Below are 10,455 nucleotides of genomic sequence, written 5' to 3'. Positions count from 1 at the left end.
CTAGGACGATACACCGGCCAGAACAGGTAGTGTGATTTCTCCGGAAGTCCGCTCAACTGCATTGTTAAAACCCGTTAGTGTGATGCAGCGTGGCACTATCTTATCTTCAAGCCTCATTTGTGTGAGGACTCGAGGGTGGATAATGCACATGCTGCTTCCGTCATCTACCATAATCCGTTTTACATCGGTATCTGAAATACACAAAGTAATAACAAGAGCATCATAGTGAGGAAAGGTCAAATCGTGGGTATCCGACTCGTCGAAGATGATACTTTCTTCGAGGTCATCATACCTTTCATGGTGATTGATCGCTTCATCTTATGGGTGGTTGTGAACTTTACATTGTTGATTGACGCCTCGTCGCCTCCACCGATGATCATTTGGATGGTGCGGGTTGGGGAGGGTGGCTTCGGCGGTCCTTGATGATGTTCTCGTCCTCGAGCAAAGTTCGCTCTTCCTCGCTCGCTCATTAATTCTCTCAAATGCCCTTGGTGGAGCATGTTCACTACCTCTTGCCTTAAGGTGATGCAGTCCTCGGTCTTGTGACCTCGTTCCTGATGGAATTCACAGAGGGCATTCGACTTTCTGGTGTTTGGGCCGGACTTCATCTTTTGTGGCCATTTCACCTTTGGGCCGAGCTTCTCTAGGGCGTTGACTATCTCAAGGAGAAACAAAAAAATTGTGAGCAGATAGTAACGGAGGCATACCTCTCTCATTTCGGTGAGTCCTTGTCTGTGGCCTGGATGGAATGCCAAAAGAGGGGGGGGGGGGTATGACGGCAGCTCTGACGTATGGCTGGTGTCTTTCACGGTTGAGGCATGGACCTGCATGGTCCTTTCTGTTATGGTTTATGTGGTCTTTTCTCGCCTCCATTTGGACTGATGTCAACCGTTGGGTCGGTTCGTTGAGGTCGTCCTCATCTGCTCTCACCTCGGCACAATAGACATTGTGTATTTTGTACCAAGTGGTAGGGGGTATTTCATGAGCCGGCTTAACAATTTTTTGGTTGCCCTTGAACTGCTCCTGTTCAGCCCATTTTGGAATGCTGCTACCGCCATTCCTTCTGACACATTTGGGAGAGTCATTCTAACACAGTTGAACTGGGCGAGGAACTCCCTGAGCCCTTCTCCAGGTGATTGTTTAATGGCGAATATATCGTTTACTCTCGCTTCTGCTTTCTTGGCCCCAGCGTGTGTGGTGACGAACTTGTCAGCCATTTCCTCAAATGTTTCTATGGACCGCGCTGGCAGTTGTGAGTACCACATCAGTGCTCCCCCGGTGTGAGTTTCACCAAATTTTTTCAGCAATATGGATGATACTTGCTCTTTGGCGAGGTCGTTGCCCTTTACTGCGGTGACATAGCGGGTGACGAGATCCTCAGGGTCTGTTGTGCGGTCATATATCTTCAAGTATGGCGGCATCTTGAATGTTTTAGGTATAGCATGGGGTGCGGCCTCGTCGTTGTATGGTTTTTCTACAAACCGTCCGGCGTCCCAAATTGGTAGAAGCTTTGGGGTGCCTGGTATCTTATCTACCCTTTCCTGGTGCTCCCTCATTTGGTCGCAGAGTGCTTTGTTCTCGTTCTCCATCTCCTTCATTTTTCTTAGAATAGCTGTAAGGGTGTCGTTACCTGCATCATTAACAGTGTGAGTGATACCTGTTGAAGGTGGAGGGACGTTCTGCTCAATGGTTGTTGTTGTGATGTCGACTCGTGCATCTTCCCTGCTCGCCTTTTGGGCAGGTTTGTCGAGTATGCTGGTTAGCGTACTTGTTAGCCATGCTTCTAGTAATTTTTTCACTGCTGGTGGTGCTTCTTCCGTTGTGGACGTAGAGGCTCCTTTTCCATGGGAGGTGGTAACGCTGCCATGAGGAAAAGGTGAACCACTTCGTCTAGGGGAAGCATTTGGTGTCACGTTCTCCTCATCTTCTCCATTAACTTCATTGATTATGTCTAGGAGGTTAGCAGTAAGGCCTGCCACTGCCTTCAATCTTTCCTCTCCATTACCTGCCATGTTAGACGGTGCAAGTACGAAAAAGAAATTTTTGTGTTTTGTTGCTGTTGTTTTTCTTTAGATCTAGAAAAACTATGACTTTGACTAGAAAATCCCCACAGACGGCGCCAAACTGTTCGACGAAAAAGTATGAAACCTTTTGTTAAACTAATTAAATAAAAAGGTGATGGGTAAATCCTAGTTAAATATAATAAGTTCTAGATCTAACACGTGCTTGTATAAATAGTACAAAGTAATCGTTTGAGCCAATTTAATACAAATGGTATTAAATGATGCTGTCAAGAATGAATGGAGGAAAAATGATGCACAATAACTATATTAAATGGCAATAAGTGTAAATAGAGAGAATGATTCACCCAAATGTTGAATGAGGTGGATGATTCTCTTATCTAACAACGATGTAAGACAAATGGATATTGGAATATATGAGGTTTTCTCGAATCTGATGCGAGAAAAAAGGTGGAATGAACAGCAAGTCGTATCCTTATGGAAAGGTAATATTTTTGATTATCTCTCTCTAGAGTCAACTTTTCATTAGAGTGCTTATCAGAATGAACATTCCTTGCCTTTTGCCTTCTCTCTTCTACTATTTATATGGGATATTCCCAAAAACCCTTAAAAAGTACAACAGAGGGAATATTCAACAGAATATTCCCTTTGAAAGTTCCAAAGCTATACTAGCCGTTATTCCTTCTCCTCCTGCTCGTCCTCAGCCTTAGGAGCTTACTCGGCGGCTCCATATTGTCAAGCCCGGGTCGACCTCGTCCTAGTCGCCCATGATGAGACACAGTTCTCTCACTTGGTCACCTCTTCACGCCGAATTTCCTTAGCCAGATTTTGATCCATACAGATTGTTGACCTGTCTCGGACTGGGAAATGTTTTACACGCTTTAATTAAGTAGAAAAGATGAGTCAAGCAAACATAACTGAGTATGTAGATGATGAATAGATGAGAGAATAAACATGTGAAATCCTAGGTTAAGAGTTCCTAGGTGTATGACACTGGCTCTATGAGGCCTAACACATCCACAACATAAATGTAATAGTAATGCAATTATATAAAGATGGAGATATGAGATTATTATCTAAGATTGGGATAAAATAGTGTGATATATAGACGATCTTTGGATAAATTAGTCCATAAATACATTGAAGGTGGCAAAAAAAGATGAGGTAAATCTGAAATAATATAAATTGCCACAAAAATTTAAAATCTTAAACTAATTGATAGTTTACAAATACCTCGTTTACAAGTACCTTGTTTTATGTTTTGATGATCTAACAAACTTGCTATCAAGAACCAGATAAGGAACCTGTTACACATATTCTCAAGACCTTAAGATCACAAGGTTCCAGCTTGGGATATGGTTCAACTCTCCAGAGTCGAAGGAACAGCTGAGGAACAGGTCTCTACCAGCTCCCGAAGAAACCGTACGAAGTCAACTCTCCAGCTGGACAAGTTGCTGCCTGCACACGCTACAGTGCAGGAACAGTGCAACAATTGACTTTATTGGGAGGACCTTTTACCTATCTTGCTTACATCATTGTAAGTGATGTCACACATGTATTATTACAATCAAGGAAGGTAAAACAAATCACTTGAACACTCAGAGAATTCACTCAAGCTATCTCACGTGATTTATCATCCAGCAAGCAATTCTCAAGTGTATCAAGAACAAAGAACAAAACAACTACGGACCAGTTCCTACATCAAGTTATTGTATGTCCTTAGTTGAGTTGTAACTTTGTAATAGTTCTTCAAGTGTAATTCCTACTTAGCTTGTATAGAAGTATTCTGTAGGAAACCCTTTTGTAAATCTTAAGCCCTTGTGTTTGAGTCTTGGCTAGAGTTAGTCAAGTTGTAAAGTCTTTGTAATAGAGTTATTACAAAGTGGCTTGTAATAGAGTATTACAAGTTAGTGAGGGATTAAGAGGTTAATTCCTAGGTTGCATAGGTTGTATTCTAAAAGTTGCTCAGTAGTGAAGTTGAAATCCTACAAGGGTAGGTCGTGGTTTTTAATCCTGTTGAGCTGGAAATTTTCCACGTAAAATTCCTCTTGTCATTTACTTACTGCAGTGTGCATGTGTTCTAGCGAAACTGATAGAGAACCTGATGCTCTATAGAGTTTGGTGGACCCTTATATTCTATCAATTGGTATCAGAGCAGGTTCTTTCTATCAGGTTAACACCTAGAAAGGATCCTCATGGCTGCTCCACCAAACTTTGAAGAAGGCCAATCTACTTACAAGCCACCAAGGTTTAACGGCCAATATTACTGATGGTGAAAGACTAGGATGCACGACTTCATCATGGCTGAAGATTCAGAGCTATGGGATGTTATATGTGATGGACCCTTTGTTCCTACCAAGCATCTTGGAGACCCAGCTGTAGCCATTCCCAAGACAAGGAAAGAATTCAATGACGATGATAGAAAGGCCATAGAGAAGAATTTTCATGCAAAGAAAATGCTGGTTTGTGGCATTGGTCCTGATGAATACAACAGGTTATCGGCATGTCAGCCAGCCAAAGAAATCTGGGAAGCTCTTCAGACAGCTCACGAGGGAACAACACAGGTGAAGCAATCCAAGATTGATATGCTCACAACTGAATATGAGCTATTCAGGATGAAAGATGATGAATCCATCCAAGATATGCATACTCGATTCACCTGCATCATCAATGAGCTTCACTCTCTTGGTGAATTCCAAGAAACAAGCCTTTTAGAAAAATCCTTAGTGTACTGCCCAGTTCTTGGGAAAGCAAAGTAAACGCCATTACAGAGGCGAAGGACTTGCAGGCACTGACCATGGATGAACTTGTTGGAAACCTGAAGACGTATGAAATGAAGAAGAAGAAGGACAATGAAAGAAGAGAGCCCAAAAGAGAAAAAAACATGATCCTTAAGACAGATAGCAATGACTCAAGTGGTGAAGATGGTGATATGGCATATCTGACAAGAAGATTTCAGAAAATGGTTCACAGGAATGGAGGTATTCCAAAAAGGGGTAGTTCTAGCAAGCCAAAAATTTATGGCCTTTGTGATAAATGTGGCAAGCCAGGACACTTCATCAAGGACTGTCCTCTCCTAAAGCAAGATCAATTCAAGCACAACTCAGACAAAGCAGCCAAAAGGAACCTAGTTCCTGATAAACGTTTCAAGAGAAAGAATGACACAGATAATGTTGGGGGGACTCCTCCAGCGAGCCTGAAGTAGAAAATGATCGTGGTGATGTTCAATGATGGCAGTGGAAAGTGAAGCAACTGAGTATGACTCAATTTTTTCTTTGATGGCTCAATCTGATAACGATGAAGATGACGACGATGATGAGGTAAATTTTCTAGATGTTTAGAGAAATCTGAAATCTTACTCTCCTAAAAAGCTCATGTCATTAGCAAATGTATTAATTGATGCTTACCATAGTCTTATAAATTATAAAGATGCGTTAACTATGGAATTAGGAGAAGCTGAACAAACCAGAGATGACCTAATAGTCGTTGTAGTTGATTTGAAAGAAACAATAGAGAACCTGAAAAATAAAAAGGATGCCTTAGATGAGAAAATTGACAGTATAGAACATGAAAGAGATGATCTAATAGTTGTTGTGGTTGAATTAAAAGAAACCATTGAGTGTGTACGTAAAGAAAAATAAGCTTTAATTGAGAGAGTTGCTAATAGAGCAAGAGAGAGATGACCTAGTAGTGGTGGTAGTATACTTGAAGGAGACAATTGAGGAACTTAAAATGGAGAGTAGGCCTGGAAACTCTAAAAAGGGAAAGGAAGTTGCGAGTGAGACACAGATTAAGCTTGAAAACTAGTTAAATTTAGTGAAGACCGGCCAGTGTGCCGAGCTTGAGAAAAACAAACAGCTTCAAGAGGAACCAGGAAGAGTGAAGAGTGATCTTGAAAAATCTATTAAGTGGACCTGGTCCTCTGATGCTATTACTGCGATATATGTTAACAATGGGGGGAACAGGCAGGGAATTGGGTTTCAAGGGGAGAAGACTCCCTACAACCCTCATAGCAAGTATGTTATTGTACCCGACAATTGGATGTGTACCCACTGTGGTAACAATGAGCACCTCAAGGAAAACTGCAAGGCCAAGGTTCAGTCTCATCAGAAAAATAAAATCTTTACTGAGAGAGTAACTACTGCTAGAGGACCTGGTCCGTCACATAGAAAACGCATACTGTCTGCTTGGACTAAAAGAGCACCCATTCATCCCTTCCCTCATTACAAGAGACCCAAACTTGTTTGAGTTCCTAAATCTAACCCTTGATTTTCTTGTGCAGGGAACAGTGAAAGGAAGCAACCAACAATGGTACATTAACAGCGCTTGCTCAAAGCACATGACTGGAAATACGATCGATCTCCTTTCACTAAAAGCCCAGCAAGGAGGGAGTGTACCCTTTGGAAATGGCAAAAAGGGGTACATTCTATGAGTTGGAAGGATTGGGAAGCCACTCACTCACTCAATAGAGAACGTGTACTATGACAATGGATTGAAGTACAGTCTTGTCACGCCCCAAAAACCGAGGAGCGCGACCGGCGCTCAACCGAGTAAACCTGACTGAGCAAGCCTGTTAGGTTTCATTCTACCCAAAATAATTTATGAATAAAGAGGAGATGAACTCCATTAATCATACTTTGTAAATATTTCCTTAACAACTTCCATTTTATTTTCATCAGCAGTTTCAACCATAATATCCAAAATATTACAATTTTATAGTTATGATAATGAAACACATATTTGCCAAATACCAATACTTCGAATTAAATTTCCAATACCAAACACCACCCACAACCTGTCTACGGAGCCTCTAAATACAACTGAAGAGTAAATATGGAAATGCCGGCAACAAGGCTCCGGCTATACCTCAAAATACAAAGTACATGATAAACAACGATAGAGGACCCCGAAACGAAGTGGGGCTCACCAAGTCAGCTAAAAGGAGGATGCGTCACTAGCTGCGACCAACACTGCCTGCTATGGAACCACCTACATCCATTTAAAGATGTAGCGCCCCCGGCAAAAGGGACGTTAGCGCCGTCGAATAGCACTAGTATCTATAGCTAAAAGTCCTCTTTCAAAATAGAATGTCCATATAAGCAGAGACAACATATAGAAACAGTAAGTCACAATAAACAATATCCAAATAACCCATTTGAAACATAACGATTTTCAAAGTAAGAAAATAGTGTGTGTGTGTATATATATATATATATATACCAATATTTCCACCGCCTTTGTTAGCACCGAGTCCGATCACGCCCGATCGGCTAGGCCATCTCCCCACGGACGATGTGGTTTGACATTATGATGAGAAAGAAAGTTGTTACAAGAGTAGTACCACCATGTGCGCAACATGGAGTCTGATCTCCACCCGATCAGCTAGGCCGCCTTCCCACATATGCCGTGTAGGTTGGCTTTTTCTTTTCCAATTCACAGGTATTAGTTTCATCCCACTTTGGGGGAATAATCACAATTTCACCAATATTTCAATTTCATCCCAAATCACAATCTACCCCTACACCGGCACGTGTAGTTTCAGGTGTGGGCCTTATGACCCACCCTTCCTCGGTCTTGCTAGTGATACTCCAAAAAATATTTTTAGTTTAATTGCACACAAAGATAACACATATATAGAAATGTATTCATTCCAGAATCTTTCACATTGTACAAATCTTTATTGGAATATTAAACAATCCACATTAATAATATTCTCTTGGCTCTTTGGGCCTTTCACAAGATTCATTACTCATGGCGCAGTGGCCGCATTCTATATTCCATACTTTCACTTCTTTTAATTTCAAGGATCATCACCAATTCCAATGTACAAAGTATTCCAGAAATCATATACCTCAAGTTCATTAGCAATGGAAACTTTAAACACAAAAGGTTTCCTTTCCAAAGATTGGGGCATACCAACCAGCAATAGATACGCACATCAAAGTCATAAACAAGCAATACTCTAATTATTCTTGAATTACTCTTTCCCAATCACAACAATGTACAGTTTCAAAACCGGAGTATGTAAGAACTCGAATCACAGTGAATACATTATATGACAAGGCATTAGTTATAGCAACAACTTATGGGCATGAATTGAGTACCAAAAGCTTTTAGGCAATTCTGTTTTCGAAGTCATTTTAAAACAGTTGAGTCGAGGCTCATTTCATAATCTATTTCATATTTTCTCATTTCATAGGCATCACTAGGCACAAATATAACTTAAGTCCTTGGAACGTTATCCGCATTCCATTTCCCCAATTCGTTTAATGCATTTCCAATCATGTTTATAGACTATCAACAACTAGACACACTCAATAAAAGCATTTGGTCCACATAAGAGCAATCAAGCATATCGAGTTTTTCTCACCCAATTGGTTTACTAGTTTTCATTTAACATACAACTCAAGCCATACCATTTTAATAAGAAAACCCTACTTTAAACATCTATCTTTCGATATAAGGCTCTTCCGGAATAATCAAGTTTATGAATTTATAGGGGATAACCCGGACTATAGAAATTAGGAATTTTGAGCCAACCATACTTGAACTTACGAAAACATTTATGGAATTCGATTCTAAGAGAGAAAGTTTAGCCAACATACCTTGTTGAGCTTTCCTTAAGTTACAACAATGCCCCAATACTTCTTGCGATAATAATCTATAGGAAGATAGCAAAAAATGATTAATAATTAGAAAGACCCCCATGGTGCAACTCTCCTAGGGATTTCATCGAACACCTAACATGTGAAATAGACTTCAAGGCCCTATACTTGAAACCCCTTCTTTCCTCAACTAATTTCAACAAGAAAATACCCAAAAATAGTTGAAAATTCCACATACTACAACCTAGTGTACATGCATGGCTTATTTCTAACCCTACCATACATTTGAACTCTTAACCTCTTGCATTAAAGCTCTAGGAGTAGGACTTACCCGGATGGATGATAATCTAGTGGCTTGCTTCCTTGATTCTTGAAGATTTGAACAAGATTAGGTGATTATGAAGCTAGGCCCCTCCTTTCTCTCTCTATATGCTCTTATCTCTCTCTAAAATCAGTAGAAAATGACCCCAAATGAAGCCCCTCAACCTATTTATGAAAATGGGGTCGGGTTATAAAAATAGGAGAAATAAACCTCCGAAACCGGGTCTGCGATCGCAGAATGGACCGCAAAAGAAGAATGTGGGCCGCAGAATGCATCGCAAAATAGGTGCCCAAAACTGGGCAACACTGGCCCAATCTGCGATCGCAGAGTAAAAAATGCGACATATTTGCGATCGCAGATTCGACACAGGATCGCATTTTTCCAGCCTTTGGTAATTTGATCATAACTTTGTGTAGGAGTGTCCAAATGACGAACGGTTTAAAGTTTTGGAAACTAGACTCGAAGCACTTTCATATGATAGGTTGTTCATTACATAAAACCTTATATGTATTTAGATATGCTCTTGTGCAAACTCATTTGGAATTTTAGCCTATTATGAAATTTTCCAATTTGACTTGGACTTAGGCCTCCCATTAGACCCTACATTAAACATTATAAGGCTTATATTCCTATTTACCAAATCCAATTGATGCCCACCATGTTAATAGCATATAAAATATTATAATTAGCCTACCCGGCACCACGAAATCCCAAATTACTTAGCGAAATTTTCCGGGGCCTTACATTCTCCCCCCCTTAGGATCATTCGTCCTCGAATGAGGGGTAGAGTCCACCCTAACGCTTAACATAGTATATCTCTTTTCTCACCTACCCCAAGTCCCTAATTTTGACTAACTCCTAAATTTTTCAGAAATTTCGGTAAAGTCTCCTTTGTAACTAGGACTATCCACCTGCCAGAGAACCACCAAAACCCTCCTAAAAATACATCCACAACTCGATAAAGCACCACGATGTATGTATCAATAACACGAACATCAACATTACAAGCACTACATTATCATAAAGATACCTGAACATGAACTGCACATTTCTAAATCATAATACCCAGAAGGTACCTCTCAAGTGGCTATATAATCAAAAGAAAATACCTTATTTCCACAACACTCTCGGCCTTCAATGTGGCCTCTTATACTTACAGGCTTTGCCATAACATATTCATGGAAGCAACCCCAATCTCCAAACTTATCTAACAAGGATGACAGCTAGATACCTCACATAAGCTAACTATCCATTAACTTCACCTTCAATAATTTCCACCGGAATGATACACAAAGGATATCCAACTATCCTCTTAGACATAGACACGTGAAAACACACAAAATATATGGGGGACAACTATGGGGAAACTTCATACTCCTAGCGCGGCCTAATGTGAAATACACTTATGCAACCTTCATTATGAACTCACATAACATCTTCAAGGGAAAATATTGAGAATAACCTGTTCACCCTCCTGAGTTCTAAATCTCTATACGAACACCCACGC

The 10,455-nt window shown here is 40.5% G+C and overlaps 1 protein-coding gene across 1 annotated transcript; it reads right to left on the bottom strand.

The window, feature by feature from the left end:
• On the bottom strand, positions 1 to 608 carry LOC109213582. The gene is made up of 2 exons (XM_019377399.1): positions 293 to 608; positions 1 to 191 (listed from the first exon to the last, which is right to left on the bottom strand). Exons 1-2 carry the CDS (start codon positions 606 to 608, stop codon positions 1 to 3), a joined length of 507 nt encoding a protein of 168 aa, XP_019232944.1.
• Positions 609 to 10,455: the final 9,847 nt, after the last annotated feature.

This window comes from Nicotiana attenuata, unplaced genomic scaffold (assembly GCF_001879085.1).
Source record: "Nicotiana attenuata strain UT unplaced genomic scaffold, NIATTr2, whole genome shotgun sequence".
In the NCBI taxonomy this organism is placed as follows: domain Eukaryota; kingdom Viridiplantae; phylum Streptophyta; class Magnoliopsida; order Solanales; family Solanaceae; genus Nicotiana; species Nicotiana attenuata.
This window is presented reverse-complemented; position numbering and strand designations above follow the sequence as displayed.

Coding starts and splice junctions, on each gene's coding strand:
- LOC109213582 (XM_019377399.1), bottom strand. CDS start 608: ATGAAGTCCGGCCCAAACACCAGAAAGTCGAATGCCCTCTGTGAATTC. Junction 192..292: donor GCGATCAATCACCATGAAAG/GTATGATGACCT, acceptor TGTGTATTTCAG/ATACCGATGTAAAACGGATT.